Source organism: Canis aureus, chromosome X (genome assembly GCF_053574225.1).
Source record: "Canis aureus isolate CA01 chromosome X, VMU_Caureus_v.1.0, whole genome shotgun sequence".
Taxonomy (NCBI): Eukaryota; Metazoa; Chordata; class Mammalia; order Carnivora; family Canidae; genus Canis; species Canis aureus.
Genome location: NC_135649.1, coordinates 19,375,317 through 19,400,201, shown reverse-complemented (window position 1 = coordinate 19,400,201; position 24,885 = coordinate 19,375,317). Strand labels below are relative to the sequence as shown.

General features: G+C 43.5%; 1 protein-coding gene across 1 annotated transcript in view; it reads right to left on the bottom strand.

The window, feature by feature from the left end:
• GPC3 (glypican 3) overlaps positions 1-24,885 on the bottom strand; it is a 443,047-nt gene that overhangs the window by 123,433 nt on the left and 294,729 nt on the right. The window contains exon 5 of the mRNA XM_077887586.1: positions 19,891-20,016. Within this exon, the coding sequence (XP_077743712.1) occupies positions 19,891-20,016 (126 nt within the window). The remainder of the gene's footprint in view (positions 1-19,890; positions 20,017-24,885) is intronic.

Sequence of the window (24,885 nt, the reverse complement as noted above, 5' to 3'; positions counted from 1 at the left end):
CGCCACAGGGAGAAGAGTCTGGCTGTGGGGAGCAGCCCCCCACAGAGAAGGGAATGTAGAGAGCAAAGGCGGATGGATGCTGGCATCCCCTGAACGTTTGTCTAAGGAAGCAAACTCTGCAGAGGAACCTGGAGGTAAGGAGAGAGAAAAGTCAATAAGGAAGCCAAAGTGAGATCAACGGCCAGGCAGAGCCCAGGGTGTGGGAAGCCTTGGTGAGAAGTGCCTTCTGGGCTTTGCGCCCGACCACTGGCAGTTTGGATGCCAGGCCAGGGCGGGAGGTACTGGCTAAGGGTTCTCCTGTTGGGGTGGGGGTGTCCTTGAGGCAGGACATATCAAGAAGGAGAGGACTTTGACCCAGATTCACTCTTACAAAACCAGAATGAAATATGTAATTCAGAAGCCCAGGAACCGGAGGTGGGGCTGGAACAGAACACCATGTACAGTAGAGATTTATTATTCAATCACCCCAAACTCATTTATCAACTCCTTCTGGACCAGAGAACTAGCCCAGAAAACCAGATGTTTTCTTGTCCCGTGGGAGTCAAGCCAAAAGGAAATGATCTTTACCTGTTTTTCAGTTAGTCGTTTTTTTTTAGGTTAGATTTTAACTCATGGGAATGAATATCAGAGTTGGAAAAAACCCTCGAATCATTTAGTCCCATGCCCTTCTTTTACAGATGGGCAGACTGGGGCCCAGAAGAGGCCAAGCATCACTGCTGGTGCGACCTACACGGAACCTGGAACTCTTCCCCAAACAGAAGAGCCAAGGGAGGAGTTGGAGGACAGATCACATACATCAATAACACATGCCCACATTGCAGCAAAGCAAGTGAAGTTCAGAATAGTGATCAGTAAGTAGTTTTAGGAGATGAAATTCAGCTTAGTGTACGCAATTTCCCAAGACAACAAATACATGACACCCTTTAGAAGAGCGGAGCCATGCCGTGGAAAAAGGCACCAGCCTTGTAGTCAAGACACAGGTTCACAAGCTGGTTTCCACCATGTACTGTGTGCCTTTTGACAAATAATGAAACCCCACTGGGCTTGAGTTTCCTCATCTGTAAAATGGGGATGATACCCCGTGCCTTGTTTTGAGCATAGACAGCCTGAATGCTGGTAACTTGGGATAACATAGGCCATGTGCTTTTTTTTTTTTTTTTTTAGGCCATGTGCTTTTAAAACAGTGCCCAGCACCTCGAGCTGTCAGCAGCTATTATCACGTAAGAGCACAGATGTGCAGTTGGGTGTGTCATAAATGTAATTCAGAACGGATTTCTGGAGGGACGATGAAGACACTTGTAATGAGTAGTCAGAGGAAGCTTCAAATCCACTCACCCCCATGCTGAAGAGACCTGGCAGAATAGCACCCAAATCTCCCCTTCATATTGTGATTCAGCATGACAGGTGTGCAGCTAAGTGTGTGGCCCTGGCTAAAGGGAGCCCTTGGGCAGAGATGTCCTCTCATGAAGCTACTAGGGGACAGGGCCTCTGGGGGGAGGGTGGAGGAGACAGACAGACAGGACTTCAAATGGTTCAAAATGAATTGTCATCTGCTGATGACATTTCCCGAGGCTCAGGGAGGTGAGCAACTTGGGATGTCAAAAGCCTGATCCACTCACCTGTCTCCAACCCCCCTCCACCCCCTCCATTTCACATCCCTCCTCTCTGTGATCCCAAATTGTCTGCTCTACTTGGCTGAGGTGTCACAAGTCATAAATTAGATGGCTCCTAAAAACACCCACATGCTTTTCCAGATCGCTCTCTCTCTCTTGAGAACACTGCTTCGTCTGTCTCAGGTCCCCACAGGGCCCATGATAAACATCCACTCTTCAGTGCAGCACTTGGCAAAATGAAGACTAGGACCCTCAAAGTCAAGCTACATTCACCCTTCACTAGCTGGTTTGAGGCCAGGCATGTCTGAGTTAGGGGAAAAGGTAAACTTCTCTTCTTTCCTCGTGTGGTGCCACGAGCAAATGTAGTAACAGAGGAAAGCCTCCTCGGGTGGCTTTGGATGCCCCACTGAACTTTATTCAATGACCCACCAAAGATTCTGATGGGGGACACACTGTGTTCACATGAGTAGGTACTACCGACACACCTGACAGGAAAGCTCGCCATTCCTGTCTCTGTCACACTGTCAGGTCCTCTTGTCTGAGCCATACTTGTGTGTACGGGCCTCAAAGCCTTCCATGTACAGGATCAGACCTACCAGGTTTCTGAGCCAGTGGTGACACAGGCAGGAAGGGGATCACTTCATTGACTGGCCCATCATTAGTCTTGCTCCTCAAAACCACTCTTTCTTGTTTGGGGAGCGAACCTCAGATGTTCCATCATGACTTCCTCTTGTCAGCTAGGTTTCCCTGGGCTGTGCAACCCCAACTCTGTCCTGCTTTCCTTGTTTGTGTTCATCTCTGAGTCTGTCTTCTGCTTCACCCTGTGCCTGGTATATAGTAGGCAGTCAATAAATGTCTGTTGAACTGAACTGAGACTGAATGCCTCACCCAAAGCTCAGCTTGTATGATGGAGACTCTAACCTACTCTGCCCAGCTCTTGTCAGCTGCTTCCCCTCAGGGGCCTCCCCCAACCCCCAAATCTGCAGCCACTGCCTGAGAATCTTGCCTTACACTGGACTTGTCTGAACCTGGCCAGGAAAACCGGCCACTGTGTCCCACCCCCTAGATGGCACCATTTGGAAACCAGTGCCTACCTGGAGAAAGGCAGGGTTCCTTCCCTATGCCCCAGAGAATATCATTATTCAGGTGGTGGGTCACTTCCCACCTGGGCCAGCCAGACAGGTGAGTTCCCATAGCCCAAGTGCCACTTCTTCTGGCCTCTGTCCCACCCCCAATGACCAGTCAGTGGATGCCCACAACAGGCCCATCCATCACACACACCTGCTAGCAATATCAATTCTCCTAAGAGTATAAACTTTAGCCCACCTCTGAGTCTGAATTAATGCAATTTTACTGCTGTGAAAACACATCTTCTGACATACCTGTGATGTTATTTACTATGGTCAGGGGTACCTGAGTGTCTAAGCTGGTTAAGCATCTGCCTTTGGCTCAGGTCATGGTCTTGGGGTCCTGGGATCGAGTCCTGAGTTGGGCTTCCTGCTCAGCAGGGAGTCTGCTTCTCTTTCTGCCCCTGTCCCTACTCATGCTCTCTCTCTTTCTCCTCTCTCTCCAATACATAAATTATTTAAAAATCTTTAAAATATATTTACTATGGTCAAAGCAATCAATGACTTTGAAAGAGTTTCTGGGGCACCTGGCTGGCTTGGTCAGTAGAACATGAGACTCTTGATCTTGGGTTTGAACCCCATTCTGGGTGTAGAGATTACTTTTATTTTTTTGAAGATTTTATTTATTCATTTGAGACAGGGAAAGAGAGAAAGCGAGCCAGAACAAGCAGGGGTGGGGAGGTTAGAGGGACAGGGAGAAGCAGACTACTTGCTGAGCAGGGAACCCGACATGGGACTCCATCCCAGCACTCTGGGATCATGACCCGAGCTAAAGGCAGCCACTTAACTGACTGAGCCACTCAGGTGTCCCTAGAGACACTTTAAAAAAAAGTTTCAAATGTGACAAAGATTCTAGGTTCTCAGTTCTAGGGGTCAGAGAAAGGATTTGCCATCTTCCATCAGTAACAGAATGCAAGTGCTGTCTACTTGACACTTCCCTATTAAGCATCTATGTAGTCCCGGGCTCAGCCACGGAATCCTGGTAGTTGGAGGTCCCGAATTTTCCAACGTTCTGGCCCACTAATCTCTAATCTGAACTTCTTGGACCTTATCCTGCTTTTGGCTTTGGCAAACCTAGTCCTCAGAAAATGAAATATTTGACTAGTGACTGTGTTGGATTCCCCAGCAAATCTGTGCCCGAGAGTATGCAGCTCTACCTACACACACTCCAACCTCCATGATGACACCCAGGGTGCTGGCGGAGGGTGCTGCTGGGAGGCCGCAGGAACCCGCAAGAATAAGGTGATTCTGTGTCAGACTTGCCCAAGGACACTGAAAAGCCTTGTCTGCAGAGAGTGGAATGGCTACGTCTGCCATCTTCTTCCCTTAAAAAGCATTCCCAGAGCCCCCGAATCCAGGCTGCAGGCAGAGCCCTGAGGTGGCAGGAGAAAGCAAAGTCCACAGTATGCTTGGTGGAAGCCAGTGGTGTTGGTGGACATGGGCAGAGAAACCAGACCAGAACCACCTAGCACAGGGAAAGGGGCCTACTGTTTGCCAGTGTCTGACTATCAGAACAGCTGTGCCCTCGGCAGATCCGAGCTGGGCACTGCTGCTCTCTGGTTGCCAGCGATAAAATAAAACCAAACAATCACAGAGGAAGGGAAAGGTAAACCAAAGTGTAAACCACCCCCACTCTGTCTGCCCCCACAGCTGCAGGTTCCCCCAGCTCCTCGACTATTTGCACCTGCTCCCCTGCTGGAACAAGTGGCCCATTGTGTGAGGCTGTGTGTGTGGAGGTGCCAAGCAAACAAGAGGTGACTCTTCTGACCATAAAGTAGATGGCATTCCAGGAAAACTTTACTAAGCCAAATAAAAGTGACTGTAAAGCACTTGGTGAAATATAAAATTGCTACATAAATACTTAATAAAAGCTCACAGCAATGCACACAAGGACAACTAGGTCAAAACTCAGCCTAGCTCTCTAGCCCGGAGTGTCTCAGAGAGAGTGAAGATGGTCTCCCTCCTGCTGGTTTGCTTAGCCACTTTGTATTCCTCTGTTCTTACCTGCCCTTCAGCCCTGGGCACTTCTCTAGATATAGCTCTCCCCTTGCTGATATATCTCTGTGGTTAGAGGGCTTCTAATTTCAATTCCAGGTGGTTGTGTCAAATATCATTTGGAGCAACAGACACTGAATTCCATTTCTTTTGCCTCAGAAGCCCCTTTGGGGTTATGTGGTGCTATGGGGGAGACATTTTCTTTAAGGTTTAATTTTATGAATTTCACCTCAAACTCTCCAATATCAGAAACTCAGAACAACTCTGACAACATCTCAAACAGCCAATCCACCTGCTCCCCTGCAGCCCCACAGATACCTGGAGGAGTCAAAGGAAGAGTTCATTGCCATCCTAAGGAGAGTGATTATACCCTGAGGGTCCCTTTGAAGCATTTTCACTTTGGTCTGCTTGGGAAGCCATCAGGGAAAGAACTGGAAAGTCCCAGGCATGGAGGCGGCTTTATGGCATTCCTCCTCCTTTCGGACTCCCTCCCCCTCAAATATCCTTGTCATAGGATCTTATGGCCTCTTAGAGCTGGAAAGAACTTCCAAGGTCATTTTGTCCAACTCCTTCATTTTATAAATAAAAGAAAAAGCTGAAGGGCAGTGACTTGTCCAAAGTTGTGCACCAGTTCATGGTAGACCTAGGACCCAGGCTGGACATCCAGCCTAGGGCTAAGAGGGTCTTTTCTTACACGGGCTCCAGAACTTCATAGGGGATACTTATGCAACATATATAAGCTTAGATGCCTAAGACAGCTAATTAGGCATACAACTATTAATGTATGATCATGAAAATGTAACCAGGCAATGACTCTATAATAGGTGCCATTTGTGTAGAGGAGATTGAGTGGAGGGCTAGCCTTGGAGGCAGGTGATGGTCATCAGCTTTCTCCCAGGGGATGCCACCTTACAGCCTTGAGTGGATCTGAAAGCAGAGAAGCCCAGTAAAAGGCAGGAATGGTACTCCTACATTAGCTGGCTTGGACCAGGGAAAGACCAAGAAAAGGACAGGATTTAGCAGCACAAGCCAGGGAAAAGCTGGACAGAACACCCATTCCAGGTAGGCTAGAGGGAAAAGCAAGCCTAGGTGAGGATTTCCAGTGAAAGCAGAAAGAAGGTAGGATGCTTTGGACCCATGAAGGAGAGAGGCCAACCACTGGATAGGCAAGGCAGTGTCATGGACAGAGAGGCACACACTACCTGAGTCTGGATCTCATCTCTCTAGTGCTGTAGCTTTGGGTTAGTTACTTAACCTCATCAGTAATCATAATGTCTAGCTCAAAAGGCTACTGTGAGATAACTCAGTTCATGCATACAAGGTGTGTAGCCCAGTGCCTGGCACATGGGAAGCACCATAGACATTCTAGCTATTATTATTAACCACCTCTACTGTTTCAGTCCTCCTTTGAATTTTTGCTACAGCCTTAGATAGGACTGGGGACGGGCATGTGATCAACATGTTTCAGGGAGGAAATTGTAAGAGAAGTTCAAAAGTGAAGGCAGAAAAACCAACAGAATGGGTGAGCTGTGGTTCCCCCAGCCCACCTTTATCCCTCCAAAGGAAACCCACTGAGTGCATGCTTAGTGGCTGCTAGAAGCACAGGGGCCAATAGATGACCAACTGTCTCGCTTTGTGTAGGACAGAGGACTCAGAACCTTCTGTACCCCAAAGGAGAAGTCTCGTGCAAACTGGGACAAGTTGATCCCTGTAGAGGCCACGGGGTGTTTGCTCTTTGGGACTACTATTTGTTACAGCTGGAGTGCAGAGCACTGCTGCTAGATGTCATCTCCTGGTATTTGGAAAAGCCGGGGTACTCAGAAGCCATATGTAGTGATTTTTAAAAAGACTTTATTATTTTAGAGTGAGGGAGAGAGAAAGAGAGAGAGCACATACAGAGAGAGGAGCAGGGGGAGAATCTCAAGCAGATTCTGTGCCAAGAGTGAAGCCCAATGTGGGGCTTGATCTCACGACTCTGAGATCATGACCTGAGCTGAAATCAAGAGTCAGATGCTTAGCTAACTGAGCCACCTGGGTGCTTCATGTGTGGTGATTTTTAATGGGACTTTCCTCATATCTATGGGGGAGGAGGAAGCCCTTCTTAAATAAATGGATTTTACCAGGGGAATGTTAGCCAATTTGAGGATGATGGTCTTTAGCAGGACCTTCACCCTGTAATAGGGTCATTATCACTGATTATTTGTTTGCTTTGATTCTCTGAAGCAGGCTATCTTTCTCCAAGTCCTATTCCCAGTGCTATTATTACATGTGTTTGAAAGTAATAAGACTACATTTATTTTAAAATGGTCTGTCACTTAGACTTCATTAATTTAAACATATGCTACCAATCCCTCAAAGTGTTTCTTTATGCAGGGCCAACCAGTTTCTTCAGCACCATGGACTGACTTGTTTACAAATATAATCTGTGGATGGGTGGATTTGCTTAAAGAAAAAAATTAAAAAGTAATATTTCTGGCAAGATGCATAGAGAGACACCCAGGAATCTGCTGAAGCATTTGTAAAGAGAGCCCAGTAGTGCTGTGTTCATTAGCCAAAACTCTGTTCCATTTATTCAGGGCAGAACTTCCCTCCATATCTGGTCTACTTTTCTACATCAATACCTAGTAAATGCAGGGCACTTCATAATTTTCAAAGATATTTCAAATGCATTTTTGTACTGGAGGCTCATAGCAACCTTGTGGAGAGGTTGTAACGAGGAGGCATTAATTTCACCATTTCACAGGAGAAGACAAAACACAAGAGTTGAAGCAACCCACCCACCCACCGACTTGCATGGTGATCCCACGGGGAAGCCAGATCTGGTACTCAGGTTTGTTTAGCCCCAAGTATGTTCTTCGGTTCAGCCACTGAATTCAATAAACATGTTTGGAGAGGTTACTGTATGGCAGGGCCAACTAAGCATGAAGATATGCAGGTAGAAGGAGCTGGCAGAAAATGGCAGACGTATGAAAGCTCCAAAAACGGGGTAACTGGGGCCATGCTAGAGGAGCACCCAGGTGCTGAGGGGTCCTGAACCCAGACTTGGGCATGAGGCAGGAGGATCCAGCCTCTTCAGGAGAGATGCCATTGAGTTAAGGATAAGTAGGAGTAAGCCAGTTCAACAGCCCTTTTTCTGGCCCCTTCTAGAATGGTCCTTGCCTTAGTCCTATCTAGTAGTATTTGGAGATTAAGTTTTCAACCTGAGTTCTTGTGTAGCACAACCCCTCTAACATGTCCCTCCAATCCAAAGCTGGTATACCCCAACCTTGGGTGAGGGCAGCTTAGTCTGTCTCCTGTTGAACAGAGATTCATCCCAGCTCTGGGCCCAAAGCTATGCAAATGAGTGGCTCAAACCAGGCCAGAGTTCATGGTTTGGGTGGTTTTTAAGACCATCTGATATGGGGATCACTAAAATATGATAGGGCAAAGAGTAGGAAGCCCTTGTGACACCGGAGCCACCAATTAAAAGGTTTCCTTCACGGGGGAAATGAAATTTCACTATAAAGGCGACAAACCCAAGGATCAAAGCCACACTCACATAAAAGAATGAAATTCATTGGCTTGAGAAATTGGGAAATCGCAATTGATTTTAATGATCTCTCTCCTTTTCTGCTAAGGTTAAGCCAAGGGTGACAGAAAAGACATTAGAGCCTTGGGCAACTTGAACTGACCTGCAACTAGACCCGTCCTGGTTTCTAATGTAAGTCATTGAGGAAGATTCCCTGTGTTGATCACGATTAAGAAATCCTAGGAGAAGCTCTTTAAGCCATATTTGCTATAAAACACAATGTGAAGGGAGGAAAGCCAGCCCAGCACATATCCTTAGATGAAATACGTTTCACTTGATCCCCAGTGGACTAGAATGCCCACCAAGTAGGACCAAAGATGGAGTTTGTTTTGTTTTGTTTTTGCAGAAAGGAGAGGAAATAAGTTAAAAACGAGAGGGAATGGATAAAGCTGTCTTCCTGAAGAATTAAGAAATGGGTCATTGAAGAGAGTGAAAATCAGGCCTAGCTCCATCTATCTTCCAGTGAAGAATTGCAAGGGCCTTTTTATAGGCTTCTTTTATTGAACAACAGAAATAGTGGCTACCTGTTTCTTAAGGGCCTACTGTGTTCAGGCACCATACTTGCTATCTCTTTGAATCCTCTCAATAATCTGCTAAGGTAGAAATGATCAACTCTATTGTACAGATGGGGAACAGTGACTCAGGGAAGAGAAAGAGCTGGTGCATGCTACAGCAGAAATCAAACCCAGGCTTGCTGATTCCAAAGTTATGCACTTATACACGACTACGTCGGGTCTTATGATTGCCATGCAATGTTGAAATTTGCCTCTGTGTGCTTTTTGCTAACCTCCAATGGTTTGGCTGTATGTCTATCAGTAAAAGTCATTGGAAACTCAAATAATATTTTGCCTTTGCATAAGTATATGAGGAAAGGACAAAACATGGAGAGCTGAGCTTCTTTCAAAGAGGCCAATAGGAGCTCATATGCTGGGGGAAGAACTGAGGCCAGAGGTGGTAAAGAAGTAGCACCTGCTAGTCACTTTGTGGCCTGCAGGGGGCAAGAATCACTACCACCACGACAGTCACAATGTTGAAGGAGCCAGAGGGGTCTAAGAGCAGGCTCATTGGTGGGAGGCTCCAAAGTGAGGCTTTCCTGACAGACCTTTCCCTGTTCTTCACACCACCAAGTCTCAAAAGTCTGTTTTCTTTGATACTTAGTGACTATCAGAAGTATGAACATGTTTGATCAGCTACCCCATTCAATAGTTTGCTTCCAAAAGACTTGTAGATATTTCCCCCAGATCCAGTTTACTTTTACAGGAAGAATGGCCTACATTTCTTCACCCTTGCTCTGGACATATACCTGGCCTACCCAACCAACTATAATGATGTGATAACATCAGCAAGGCTATCATTTATTCAGTGCCTGCATGCCAGAACAGATCTTTGCAACAATGCTGCAGAGTAAGTGTCATCCTCATCTTAAAATCTGCTACCAGAACTTGATGTCTAATGACTGGCCTAAAGCACACAGTGTCTGAACCAAGATTAAAATCTCCATCTGATGGAACAGGGGATATTATGCTAAGCGAAATAAGTCAATTAGAGAAAGACAATTATCATATGATTTCACTCATATGTGGAATTTAAGAAACAAAACAGAGGATCATAGAGGAAGGGAGGGAAAAATAAAGTAAGATGAAATCAGAGAGAAACAAACCATAAGAGACTCTTAACTCTAGGAAGCAAAGTGAGGCTCCCTGGAGGGGGAGGTTGTTGGCGGATGGGGTAACTGGGTGATGGGCATGAAGGAGGGCATTGTGATAGAATGAGCACTGGGTGTTGTATGCAACTGATGAATTATTGAACTTTACCTCTGAAACTAATAATACACTGTATGTTAATTCATTGAATTTAAATTTAAAAAATAAATAACATCTCCATCTGTATCATTCTAAAGACTGCTCTCTTCCCAAGATGCACCAGTCACCTGCCTCATGTTTGCTAACCTCTCAGGGTCTTCTTATTATAATCCTCAGCCTGCACCACAGAAGCCAGCTCAACTGGCTGAGAACCAACAACTTGTAGACCACAATGCTCTATGCCCTCAAGGCTTTTCCCAAAGAAGGTGTAGAAGAATGTTTTGAGGACTGGTGGCACCCATATAATCAGTCTATGATCTCCCAATGCACTTGCTTTGAGGGAAGCATAATATTTAAAGAGCATAAAAGCTCTAGTATGTTGATTTTTAAAGAAAAAACACTTGAAAGCATTTTTAAAAAGATTTTATCTATTCATTTGAGACAGAGAGCATAAGAATGGAAGAGGGTTAGAGGCAGAGGGAGAAGCAGACCCCCTGCCCCACTGAGCAGGGAGCCTGATGTGGGACTTGATCCCAGGACCCCGAGATCACAACCCAAGCCAAAGGCAGATGTCCAACTGACTGAGCCACCCAGGTGCCCCTAAGTTAAAATTTATTAAAAGCAGTTATAGTCCTTCATGGAGACATCTCCTAAGCCTTCTGGGCTGAAAGAGCTCTGGTGCATTGAGTCATGATCATAAGAGGAAAGAGGAGATAAGCTTTACCCACCATTAGAATCACATTTCAAAGGGAGGTTGTGAGGTGTTACTCATCTGTTAAGGATATGGATATTCGAAGACTGGCCTTGAAGGCTCCCAAATACCCTCCATATAATGAAATGATCCAATTTGGCACAGGAGGGGCTGGCATAAGTATGAATTGGACACAATCTGTTTATAGTAATAAGCCATGAGCCTTCAACAGGTGGTGACAGACATCAATATTGAGCCATGAAAACATCTCCTACTACTTCAGACATGGCAGTAGTAAAGTACAGCCTATCTCAAATGTGGCACACCATATTAAGCTGTCAGTCAGTGGGATAAGCTGGGTTTTTCTCACTCAATTCTGAAGGTAAAGCTACTGTATGCAACACCATAATCTTAAGGGATAAATGTCATGTACTGCCATAGAGTAGGTCCTGAAAAATACCTGTCAGTAAACACTACTTTTGAGATAAAGCTCTGATGAGAAAATATGCCAGTCTAAGCTCTTAGAGGGATTATTACATGGGGGTACACTCCAAACTTATCTGTCTCACCTTACCAGGATTAAAAAAATATCTTTAGCTGCCATATTTCCCACTATGCCAAATTAAGTCATTTTCTACAGGATCCATTTTTTTCCTCCCAAGCCTCTCCACGAACAATCTTGACTTACCTGAATTAAAGTAGAAGATATAAACTGCCAGACGAGCACGCAGTAGGTACCTTAGTCCCTTTATTCTAAGGGCACGCACTTAGGCGAACATGGCAGTTCCCCAAGTCAGAAAGAGTCAAGTGTCATGTTCCTGCTTCCAGGAAAACTAAAGCAGCAATGAAATCCAAAAATGTCTCAGGGGGAACTAAGAACTGTAGTGCTAGGCATTGATAAGAGCAATATTCTCCCCTCTTGCCAGCTTTTTGCAAGCAGAGCTTCCTGTGGGTTAGGGGCCAAGTGAAGAAGTAACTGCAAAAAGAAAGAGCTGGGATGCTGAAGACATTACTTCAGCTTCCAACTCTCAAACCATCCTGACGGGCTGCTAAGAAGTGCCACTGAACCTTGGCTTCAGCGTGACCTTAGTCTGGCTTGTATCTACACAGACTAGGAATTGAATGACTTTAGGATCTGACTCAAGGCCTTTGAATATTATGTCTGCTATCCATTGTTGTTTACTTTCTTTCCTGTGCCCCTTTCCTCCTGGCTCTGTGTTCTGTCATATATACCCATCCCCACTGGTATTTCTGTTGGCTATCCCACATTTAAAGTTGTCTGGGGGTACCCGGCTGGCTCGGTTGGCAGAGTGTGTGACTCTGCATCTCAGGCTTGTGGGTTCAAGCCCCACAGTGGGTGTAGGGATGACTTAAAAAGAAAATCTTGTTCAAAAAATAAAATTCTGGGATCCCTGGGTGGCGCAGCGGTTTGGCGCCTGCCTTTGGCCCGGGGCGCAATCCTGGAGACCCGGGATAGAATCCCACGTCGGGCTCCCTGCATGGAGCCTGCTTCTCCCTCTGCCTGTGTCTCTGCCTCTCTGTCTCTCTCTCTGGGTGACTATCATGAATAAATAAATAAAATCTTTAAAAAAAATAAAATAAAATTCTATGTACACGGCCTCAAGCCATTTAGAGAAAAGCCACCAGAGGAACCTCAAAAACAAACAAGCAAAGCCCAAATAACATATAACCTATTTTAGTATGAGGGCATGGGAGCTATAGACAAGCAACTGCTGTATATCACTGGCCTGTTCGATGTGATTGCAGTGAGCTGTGCATGTGTTTTTGTGTGTCTGTCCATGTGTACACTGTGGCATATAGGTCTCATCTTCTCCTAATTCCTTCGCCATCAAACCAAAGGTTCTGAAGTTCTTCCCATTTTGTTCTGCACACCAGTGAAAGACTTGTTAGTGCTAGAAACTGGTCCCTCACTATCAAAGTTCTCAAAACATAGTGTTCTTAAAATAAGTGCATTATGAAAACAATCAACTATTCCCCCTCACCTTTCCTAGATTGTAGGGGCAAAATAAGTCATTTTCTTGCTCTCATTTTTGAGATTATTTTTTTTAAGTCATCTCTACACCCAGTGTGGGGCTCAAATCCACAACCCTGAGATTAGGAATCACATGCTCCACCAACTGGGCCACCCAAGCGCTCCTGTTGCTCTCATTTTTAAATTTCTATTGCATATGTCAGGAATTGGGTATCAAGTGATCTTGTGTCCACTTCCACTGGTTGATATACCATGGTCTATACCTCCAACCCAGCAGAAGAGAGAGAAAAATTGTCTCCTTCTCTCTCTTTTCTGCAATATCCGATAGGTCTTGAGACAAGAGCAAAACTTCTCAAGAACTAAGATCATTGCTTTGCATATTTCCTGCTTCTGACTTTCCAACTAAGCAGAGAAATTCTGAAGAGGCATTATGAACATTGGAAGACATGTGTGATTGGGAGGAAATAAAGGAGAATTCACGGTGGGAGGGATGTGTGGATATAATTTCTCAGGTGAAAGGGGAGGTACGATCACATAGGAGGGAGAGGAGTCACCTTCAGTTGAGTTTATTCTCTAGTGCCAGGAATCTCATGCACTCCACTCAGAGTCCCAGAGTCAGCCTGACAAAATACCAAATGGGTATTCTGATTCATAATGGGCAGAAGTGACTAAGTAGAGGGGTGCCTGGGTGGCTCAGCAGTTGAACATCTGCCTTTGGCTCAGGTTGTGATCCCACGGTCCTGGGATCGAGTCCTGCATTGGACTCCCCACAGGGAGCCTGCTTCTCCCTCTGCCTATATCTCTGCCTCACAAATAAATAAATAAAAATGTTTTTAAAGAAGCAGCAGCAGCAGGAGCAGCAGTGGTGGCGGCTAAGTAGAACTGCCAAGCAGCTAACAGCAGTATTCTGGAACTGACATCTAGATCCAGGCCCAACCAGCCTAGCAACATGACAAGGAGCAAGACCAGCCAGGACCGAGTAACAAAGGGAGCTAAAGCATTGTGCCACAAAGTACAAGCCCTTGTGTATACAGAACCAATAAGCTTCAAAGTCACCAGGGAAGCCTCAAACCCTATGGGAGGTGTGCCGATTGTAAGAGGGGCTAGTTGGCCATACACATGGGGCCTAGAACAAAGACTCGGGAGAACTGCAAAAGGGTATAAGGAGCAGGAGACGTGAGGGAAAGGCTAGCCTTTAGGTTGTGGTCAAAGATGTTGGGGCTGGAAGGCCTGGAGGTTTGGCTGCCCTGTTCTTAAGGTTAAGGGGGAACCACACAGAATCCAGGGGTGGTAGGTGGGGCCTGACAGAGCAGTAGTTGCTCAGGGCTCAGGTGAACACGGGTAGAAATCTGATGAATGGATAAACAAAATGTGCTACATCTAGACAATGAAATATTATTTGGCCATAAAAAGGAGCGAAGTACTGATCCATGCTACAACTTGGATGAACCTTAAAAACATTATGCTAAAAATAAAACAAAACAAAAAAACAACAAAAAACCCCATTATGCTAAGTCAATGAGTCTATTTATATTGGACATCCAGCATAGGTAAATCTATAAAGACAGGAAGCAGATTCTCAGTTGCCAGAGGCTGGGGGAGGCAGGTAAGTAGGGAATGACTGCTGAGTACAAGATCTCTTTTTGGAGACATGTAAATGTCTTAAAACTAGGCAGGGGTGGTGATTATATAATACCACAAATGTGCAAAATGCCACCGAATTATATACCTTAGAATGGTTGATCTTCTGTTATGTGAATTTCACCTCAATAACACACACACGCTTGATATGGATAAGTAGAGCCTCTGCTTTTCTTCTTTGATGCCTCTGAAGGGAAGTCTCCCTGTACTTGTGGGGAAGGACACTGGCTGATTATTTCTCCTTTCTTCTCATTAAATTGTAAACTCCTCAGCCGGGTCAGGCACTGGATTCTACTTATCACTCTGCCCCACTGGGCCCGGTATATAAGAAGTGCTCAGTCTTTGTTGAATGAACCTGAATTATCAGATGCCAAATGTCAAGAGGAGATAGCACTTTTTTTCTAACTAGCAGTTTTTGCACATGTATAAATTTAATTTAAGTAGTTCCTGTTATGCTAACTTAAAGATAAACATGACTTGACAGTAAAATGGGGCTTAACTTCCAGATGGTATCAAACCATCCAGAAGAAGAATGAAAATTTTAGTCCGTGATCCATATGTTTGGCCTAACAGTCCTGAAAGGGGGGTATAAGGAGGGGGTATGGGGATGTATTCACTAAACTGCTCACTCTACATACAGGTATCTTCAGCACCAGTGCAGGCAAAACCTGTTTAGCTGTTGATAAGCCCAGTGTTAATTTACTCCATGAGATCCTTTATGTTTCTCTTGCTCTCAGGAATGCCCTAATTGAAATTCTCTGTAGTTCCACAAAGGTAAAAGATGGAGGATCTTCCTTGCGCCTTTGGCAACTGTAGGAAATCTTTGCCTGTAGGATACATGGGAGCTCAGATGAAAGAGTATGCCTCACAGGAGCCAACTTCGTTAATTCTAAGATTTCTCAGCTAAATCCCGGAGGCAATGTTTATCTCAAGCCAAGATGGCCAGTAGGGTTGGGGTGGGGAGGTCAGAAGGACAAATGATAGGCTTATGTGGTACTCTCTCAGACTAGATCCATGAAAACATTCTCTTCATTCATATTTCAATTGATGGGTTTCCTAAGAGCTAACAATTGAATGGATGTGAAATACGACCATATTTAGAGAGGCAATGACTTGTCAAACTCTTGAAAAGTTGAGTGGTCTGTATGTACATTCATAGAGGGAGGGTATAAATGGCTCTGACAACCCAGCTATCATGGATATTGATCCATGTTTTCCTTAGCATCAATATTTTCCTTTTAATCAGGTATCTCCATTGACAAGTTTTGTTTCCTTTTGGGATCCTTGATTTTCTTAAGTTTTCTTGACTAAAAGTAAAATATTGGAAAAGAATACAAACCCAACCTATAAAGATAACAAGGTTACACCTGATTTGACAATATGAAGTGACAACTGTTACTTAAGACTGAATGAAATGAGGAATTCAATGAAAAGCTCTGGAAAGAGGTTTTACTATAGATGAGATGTGCAGTGTGAAGCTAATCTTTACAAATGGTACAAGTCGAGGGCACACATGCCCTCAGGCTACAGAACTGCATATTATTGAATGTATATTTCTGAGTAATTTTTTAAAAAATCTGGGTTGACACTATTCCCTAGGCCCATCATCACATTAGGTCAGTAATTTAAGTATAGGTTAATTATAACCTGAGGTTACTAACCAAGGAAGAGTTGCTTCCTGGATTACAGTACCCTTATACCATCTACAAATATGTTGTTTCCTTCCTTCCTTCCTTCCTTCCTTCCTTCCTTCCTTCCTTCCTTCCTTCTCTTTCTCCCTCCCTGGATAGCACATATCAACAATAAAAGCTGTTTTAAAACAATGGATTTTTCAGAAATAGAATTATGGGTTTGAAATAATAGCTCTTCTCTATACTATACCATTCATTTTATTTTATTATTTTGTTTGATACCCTGAGATCTTTAGAGCCAGCAAATTAAACAAAAAAAACTTCAGTTAGGGCAGCCCCAGTGGCTCAGTGGTTTAGTGCCATCTTCAGACCAGGGGTGATCCTGGAGACCTAGGATTGAGTCCCATGTCACGCTCCCTGCATGGAGCCTGCTTCTCCCTCTGCCTGTCTCTCTCTCTCTCTCTCTCTCTCCCTGCATGGAGCCTGCTTCTCCCTCTGCCTGTCTCTCTCTCTCTCTCTCTCTCTCCCTGCATGGAGCCTGCTTCTCCCTCTGCCTGTCTCTCTCTCTCTCTCTCTCTCTCTGTCTCTAATAAATAAGAAAGCTAAAAAAAAAACCTTCAGTTAACAGAATTATTTTAATGGCATCAAAGTGCATTTGGCTAATTTTTCAAATCATTCAAATTTAGCAGGCTTTGGATTCCACCATTTGATAGGGGAGGACTATCTTGGTTCTTGGGCAACATACTTCATGATAGCATCCTGAGCGTGAAGTAGTTTATGTGAGCAAAATTCAATTAAAAAAAAAAAATCTGGGCCGCCCGGGTGGCTTAGTGGTTTAGCATTTGCCTTCAGCCCAGGGCGTGATCCTGAAGTCCTGGGATCAACTCCCACGTTGGGCTCCCTGCATGGAGCCTGCTTTTCTCCCTCTGCCTGTGTCTCTGCCTCTCTCTCTCTGTGTCTCTTATGAATAAATAAGTGAAATCTTTAAAAAAAATCCCACAAATCGGGCAGCCCGGGTGGCTCAGTGATTTAGCGCCACCTTCGGCCCGGGGCGTGATCCTGGGGACCCAGGATCGAGTCCCGCGACGGGCTCCCTGCGTGGAGCCTGCTTCTCCCTCTGCCTGTGTCTCTGCCTACCTCTCTCTGTGTCTCTAATGAATAATAATAAAAAAAAACATTTAAAAAATCCTACAAATCAATCAGTCAATTCCACTAATTCAAAAAACATAGGCCTAGGAAGAAATTCTTTTGAATTAACTAAAACTGGATCATCTGATTTTGTTTTTCTTGAAGAACAATAGAAGGTATGTCCGGCAGGGTTATAACATTTACGTTTCACAATCATAACAATAAAGAAACCCATATTGGGATGCCTGGGTGGCTCAGCTATTGAGTGTCTGCCTTTGGCTCAGGGCATGGAACCTGCTTCTCCCTCTGCCTATGTCTCTGCTCTCTCTCTCTGTGTCTCTCATGAATAAATAAATAAATAAAATATTTTAAAAAAATGATAAAAAGAAAGAAACCCATATTAACACTTGATACACAGTAGATGCTCAAATATTTGTTAAATGAATAAATAAATGAATCAATACATTGGCAAATAAATACATTGCTAACTAACATCTCTTTAAGAACAGACCAGGGTTAGGAGATAGGCTGCTTAAAACAAATTAATATTCAGGAATTGTTCTTTTTTTTTTTTTACCATATTAGCATCACAGTGGGTAAGTCACTGGGATGGTTTCTCATGAAGCTCATGCAAGAACCACATATTTGACCTGTGGGCATTTTCTTCTTTAAGGATTATATTGTTTATACCTGTTTTACAGCATCTGCTTTTTATAAAGCCAAATACCAACTGCTTTTCTCTGACAATTTTAAAAAAATCTCATAACAGGTTAAGTACATTTTCATGATTCTACTTAGAACCTGATGAGCTTTTAGGATAATAAATATATACTATTTCTCCAGAGTGGAGTGGATTCACGGGGCCATTAATCCCTGTAGCCTGATTCACATTTGCTGGAGAGAAGTCTATCTCCATGCAAGTTCAACGCCTCATCCCATTAGCACCTCGTTCTCTCTGCCCCAGGTCAGTAAAACAACTTAGTTGAGAAACAAGCTGTTTTCTGGCATGTGGTTTGCCTTGTGTGGGGAAAAGAAGGGGTCGAGGGTGAAGAAAGAGAAGAAGCATGAACTGGGGTTCCGGTATATGCCAGTCGGCTACAGATTTGATGTTTATGACCTCACTTAATAGTGGCAACAACCCAGTGAGATGCCTTTCCCTTACAAAAGAGGCCTTGGGACTTTCTACATTAAGGGACCCACCCAAGGCCCCACAGTATAAGTAGCAGAACTGGGATGCAAACCCAAGTTTACCTGGCTCCAAAGCCTTCCTCTGGTCTATTACATTACATTGCTAGTTCATTCCATTGGGCATCATGATTAATTATCCCATGCCGTGATGTTGGTTCCCACTAGACTGCAAGCTCCTCAAAGCAGGCAACTTGCCTGCTTCACCTGTCTTCACCCTCATATCCCTGGCACCTAGCATGGTGCCTAACCTATAGTATCTCAAAACATAAAAGTATGAATGAATGAATGAACCAGTAAGAAAAAAAAAACCCACAGCCTGCCAAAGCTAGAAGGGTTCTAATCCAACCATCTTTCTTTTTTAAGTGGGGAAACCATGGCCCAGAGAGATTAAGTCACTTGCCCTAGGCAACTCATTAGGAAAAGGTTCAGAAATCAAGTTCAAGTATCTTCTATATTTTCCTCGACAAGACGCTACCACTTGGACAAATAGTTTCAGAAGCCTGTTCATCAACTCCCCATGGTTTCCTAAGCTTTCTACCCTCCTAATTTCAGTACTTAATCCCAAACTATGCCTTGTACATGTGAAGCAATGGAGATTAGGAGCGCCATCAGCCCACTAGAATGAAAGCTCTAGGGATGCCTAGGTGGCTCAGCAGTTGAGCATCTGCCTTTGGCTCAGGGGATCAAGTCCTGTATCAGGCTCCCTGGGAGGAGCCTGCTTCTCCCTCTGCCTGTGTCTCTGCCTCTCTCTGTGTGTCTCTTATGAATAAATAAATAAAATCTTTAAAGAAAGCTCTGGGAGGAGAGGAAATTTTGCCTGTTTCCTTCACTTCAACACGACCGGCACTTAGAAGGTGCTCGGTAAGTATTTGCTGAATGCGTGAATATATATTATTTCCTTTTCAGTGACGAGAAAATTCTTCACAGATGACAAATGTTAGTGCATATTATACTAATACTCAATGATCAACCATTTCAGCAACAGTGCTCAGTGAAATGGTATTCTTCTTTCCCTCCCCATTCTTCTTTCCTCTATCTTCATCTATCAAATAGGGGAAAATAATGGCATTTACTTCTGAGGATTGATGTAAGGATAAAAAGAGTTAATATAGGCAAGCCCTTAGCACGGTGCTTAATACGTAGCTAACTCTCACTAATTGATGACTATTAGTGTGTGTATATGATTTCTGCAAACCAATAAATAAATAAGGGTCCACATAACAGGGAGATGGAAGAAGCCAAAGACAAACAAAAGAGCTGTTTTATGCTCTACATCTTGTAAAATGTCCCTGAATACATATTTCTCAACATGCTTCTAACTTTGTAAATTCTATAAGGGCTATGGGTTATATAGGTAGCATCTGGCATGTCACAGATGCTCACATGTACATTTCTTCTAGAGTTTTTCTTGTGAAATTAATGAAGGCAGAGAGAAGGTATGACTAACCTTGAGATGAACATACAATGAGTATTTCTTAGATACTGCTATAGTTAACATTCAAAAAAAGATTACCTCTCCACGAGTTCTTGTCCATTCCAGCAAAGAGTGTCGTTTTCGGCCACAGGGCTATGGCTGCAGACGTAGCCAGGCAAAGCACTGTAGAAACTGATGAAAGATTTCAACTTCTGAATTAGTTCCCTGAAAGAAAAGGAAAGCATCTGTGCATCAGAGGCAAGTAAACCCAGTATGAGAAAAGTTTAATTTCCTTATCAGCATGACAGAAAGGCTCTGCCAGGCTGATTAGAGCAATAAATGATTTTAAAAGACATTCTTGGCTACAAGGCCACAGTTTAGTTTAAAAAAAATCAATAAAATGATATTAGAAAAAAAAAAGTTGCTTGCCATATAAGGTGCTGCTCCTATCAGAAGGATGATTTAATTCCAACATTCATTTTCTTACACATTCAGCTTCCATTTGTTGTTCAGAATGCTGTTACCTACATTCTCAAAGGTGCTGATTACAAGGCACACTGGAGCACGACGTATCTTTTGGTTTCTGGGCGTAACTGAGTGCATTGATTGTAATTTACAACGCCATTACCCTAGAGATGGCCTCTTTCCATATAGGCTTGGGCTAATAGTTGCAGATCAGAATTACAGGGTGCTCAGAGCATTCTATGCTCTAGGAAATTCTCCTGACAATATAGTCAGAGAAACTCACATCTGCTAGAAGAGGAAGGTTTCATTGTTCTTTGTCTGTATATTGTGGTAACTATGGGGTGGGGGTGGAGGCAGGAGGGAGTGGATCCTAGTATATTTTATTATTTATTTGCTTTGGCTTTCATGCTACAATAAGACAAATGTGTGTGTGTGTGCATGAGAAAAAGAGACAGAGACAGAGAGAAGAGAGCAAGCAAATAAATACATGCAAAGATGTATAAACACACACACATAAATACCCAGCAAAATTTCTGGCCTATTATCTTGTTTCAGATGTACATGGATACACAAAATAAGACACCAGAGACCAGAGAAAAGTGGATATGCTCTTAAGGAAATATTAAAATATCTATATAATAGGTGTCCAATGGTAAACAAGTAAAAATAAAATACTCTTTATTTTTCTAAAGCAATGTTCCTGGTACGAAGGAAGTTAAAGTGTTCTTCATAACCAAGTCTATCTTAAGTCTCTACTAAGTTTTGGGAGACTCCGCCAGGAAATTTGCAGGCAGTGGAGTAATTATTCAATACTGTCTCCAGGCTAAGAATGGACTGGCCTGATATATAGGCCTCTGGAGGAGCCAGAGGCCTGAATCTCATTTGGACACTGGTGGGAGTCCTGAGCCCAGAAAAGCCTTCTGGGGGTTGTTTTCAGATCTGGTCAAAAGAGCAAGAGTGGTAGAAATTATTTTCTTGCATTTTTCCATTTTATTACCATAAAACGATTCATTTCAACTGATGATCTAGAAGGAGGAGAGCATTTACAATACTCAGCACATCTTCACAAAGGCTCGGGTCACAGTAAAGCCAGGGTGATGGACATAACAACTCAAGAAAGGTTACTAGGATTTATATAACTCCCGATACCCCAACAGTTGCTTCCTGCCATGCTCAGACCCCCTTCCAGCCTACTCCTGGTGGCTGAGCTTTGTCAACCTCCAAAGCAAAGAGGCTCAATACAGAGCTCTGAAAATAAAAGTCAACATTATAGTTTCTAACAGAAAAAAGATGGGTTCAATTAACGCTAATAGGAGAGATGCTCTGTTTTACAAGGTAATAATACAGTTCCCAAGAGTGGATACTGAAAGAGTAAAGGCTGAGGCTAAGTAATTCCCCCCACTCCATGAGGAAATAGAATATGGCCATTAGTCTATGGGAGACGACGGCCTGCTCTTTAATGAAAGAGTTTCCCTTAGGCCTCCTCCTACCTCCGAACTCTCTCTAAGGACAGCACATGGCAAGAAAAATTGAACTCATGGCAAAGCTTTCCAATTGGCTTCCCTAGAAGTTAAAAAAGCCAAAAAAAAAAAAAAAAACCCACTCAGAACTTCTCCCAGCCCCTGAACCCTTGCAGTTTTCTTAGCTAATCATAAAGATCACTGGCAAGTTGGAGAAGATTCAGAGAGGGTCCATCTAAACATCAAGGGGATCAGAGGATAAGGGGCTGTTGCAAACACAAGACCTCCTACTTTTGCACGGAAGGATATTACTTAGTGGGGTCAAGATAAACGTCTACAAAACCCACAACGAATGCAAATAATGTGAGCATGGTCTGGGTCATCAAATTCTAGAACTCAGGGGAATCTCTTTGAAACTTGAGCAAGGTAACTTGGGGACAAAAGGCCATCGTATGTAATAGACTACTCATTCCTGCCACGGGATATACAGGATGGACCCCAGAAGAGACTATGCTTTTTGATTAATTATTTTGAATTCAGAACACAGTTTCATTCAGCAGCCATGCTATAATGATGATTGGATTCTCAAAACAGCCCCTGGAAACCTATTAGGAGTCGTAGGTAAGAGCACTGATTTTGGATTCTGACCCACCTAAGTGTCAAATGCTAGGTACTTCCCTCACTTACTTGGCGAGGAAACCTTAGGCAGATTCTATACTCATCTGGGCCTAGCTTTCTTGACTGTAAAATGAAGCTAATGACAGGTTGCTATGATGATTGAGACAATGCATGTAAAGTGTTCAGCATAGTCCCTGGCACAAAGTAATCCCCTCATAACATTAATTGTTGCCAATATTACCATTATTATAAGCCAGTGGAATATGAGTATTTAATGAAATATATGATATTCCAGGGCAGCCCGGGTGGCTCAGTGGTTTGGCGCTGCTTTTGGCCCAGGGCATGATCCTGGAGTCCCAGGATCAAGTCCCATGTCAGGCTCCCTGCATGGAGCCTGCTTCTCCCTCTGCCTGTATCTCTGCCTCTCTCTCTCTCTCTCTCTCTCTCTGTTTCTCATGAATAAATAAATAAAATCTTTAAAAAATATATATGATATTCCAGATAGTATGCAATATAATTAAGATTCTTGTCAAGTTCCAGGTAACTATTTTCTACATACAAGATGGATAGATCCTTTATCTTTTGAGGTGTGTATTAATAAGCACAACTACGTTCTCTCCCCATGTATTTTTTTTTAAAGATTTTATTTATTTATTCATGATAGTCACAGAGAGAGAGAGAGGCAGAGAGCCACAGGCAGAGGGAGAAGCAGGCTCCATGCACCGGGAGCCCAACGTGGGACTCGATCCCGGGTCTCCAGGATCGCGCCCTGGGCCAAAGGCAGGCGCCAAACCGCTGCGCCACCCAGGGATCCCCTCTCCCCATGTATTTTTCCTGGTATTCTTTTTTTTTTTTTTCAAAGACTAGCTAGCTACTGGGATGGGTAAACTCCTGGACTAAACTGGTAGAGCAGTTTGAATGGCATTTTTAAAAAAGATTTTATTTATTTATTCATAGAGACACACAGAGAGAGAGAGAGAGAGAGGCAGAGAGAAGCAGGCTCCATGCAGAGAGCCTGACATGGGACTCGATCCAGGGTCTCCAGGATCACGCCCTGGGCTGCAGGCGGCGCTAAACCGCTGCGCCACCAGGGCTGCCCTGGTAGAGCAGTTTGAATGGCCTTTGCCTGGTAAGATGGTAGTGGCCTTCAAAGGGATTTGTGTGTAAGAATCAGATGTGGAAGGCCAAGATGAAGTCCAGTTAAACATCAGCTAGTCATCAGGGAAATGCAAATCAAAACTGGAGTGAGATACCACTTCATACCCAGTAGGATGACTATAATAAAAAAAAGACTGAAAAATGAAAAAGACAACAACAAGTGTTGCTGAAGATGTGGAGAAATTGGAACCCTCACATTGCTGGATGGGAATGCAAAATGGTACAGCTGCTGTGGAAAACCGCTTGATTTGGTGACTATATTCACAAAGTATAGAAGTTACCATATGACCCAGCAATTCTACTCCTAGGTATACATCCCAAAGAATTATAAATGAGTACTCAAAGAAGTGCATTGTATATGCATGTTCAAAGCAATACTATTCACAAAAGCTAGAAGGTGGACTAAGACAGAAGTCCATCAGCTGATGAGTGGATAAACAAAAACACAGTCCATATAATGGAATATTATTTGGCCTTATATAGGAATAGAGTATTCACACATGTTGCAATATGGGTGAACCTTGAAAACATTATGCTAAGTGAAAGAAGCCAATCACAGAAGACCACATGTTATATGATTACATTTATGTGAAATGTCCAGAATAGGCAAATCTATATAAAGAATAAAGAGATTAGTTGTTGCTTAGGGCTTGAAGGGGGGCAGAAAGGAGGGTTGAGGGGTGATAGTTAAAGGGCACTTTAACTTGAGGTGATGAAATGGGACTTCTTGAGGTGATGAAAATGTTCTGACATTGATTGTGGTGGCAGTTGCACAACTCTGTGCATACTAAAAACAGTTGAATTATATCCTTTAAATTGATGAACTGTTCTACCAGCTGTATTGAGATGTAACCCCAAAAAAGCATAGGGAAGAGGTGAGCTAGGTCTCAGAGGAAGAGAAGCTTGTTTACTAGGAGGAGGGATGCCCCTTGGAGCAATGGATGGAGACAATCAAGAGGGCCAGATGTGGCTGGACGTGAATTACAAGCATCGGTGAGGAGAGAGAAAAGAAATCTGCAAGAGCTGTAAATAATAATTAAAATCTATTTCTTCCTTCATCTTTTAAAATAAGGTCTGTTGGTTTTCTTTCTCATTGTAAAAGAAATATATACTCACTATTGGGGAGTTTAGAAAATATGGAAAGGTAGAAGGGAAAAAAACTCTATCTCTAGTCCTCCCAGCAAGAGATAATCACAGTTAATATTTGGATATACTTCCTTCTAGACTCGTCTCTCCCATAACCTTTTATGTTTATTTCTCTAAAAGCCATTCTTCTTGAAACGCAGATACACAGAGTTCTTTTTGGTTTTGATAGTGTATTATTCCCATTGGAATCCATGGTGCATTTGATTAGAAAAGAACTTGAGAATAATGAAACAAATGCAGGTTCTCA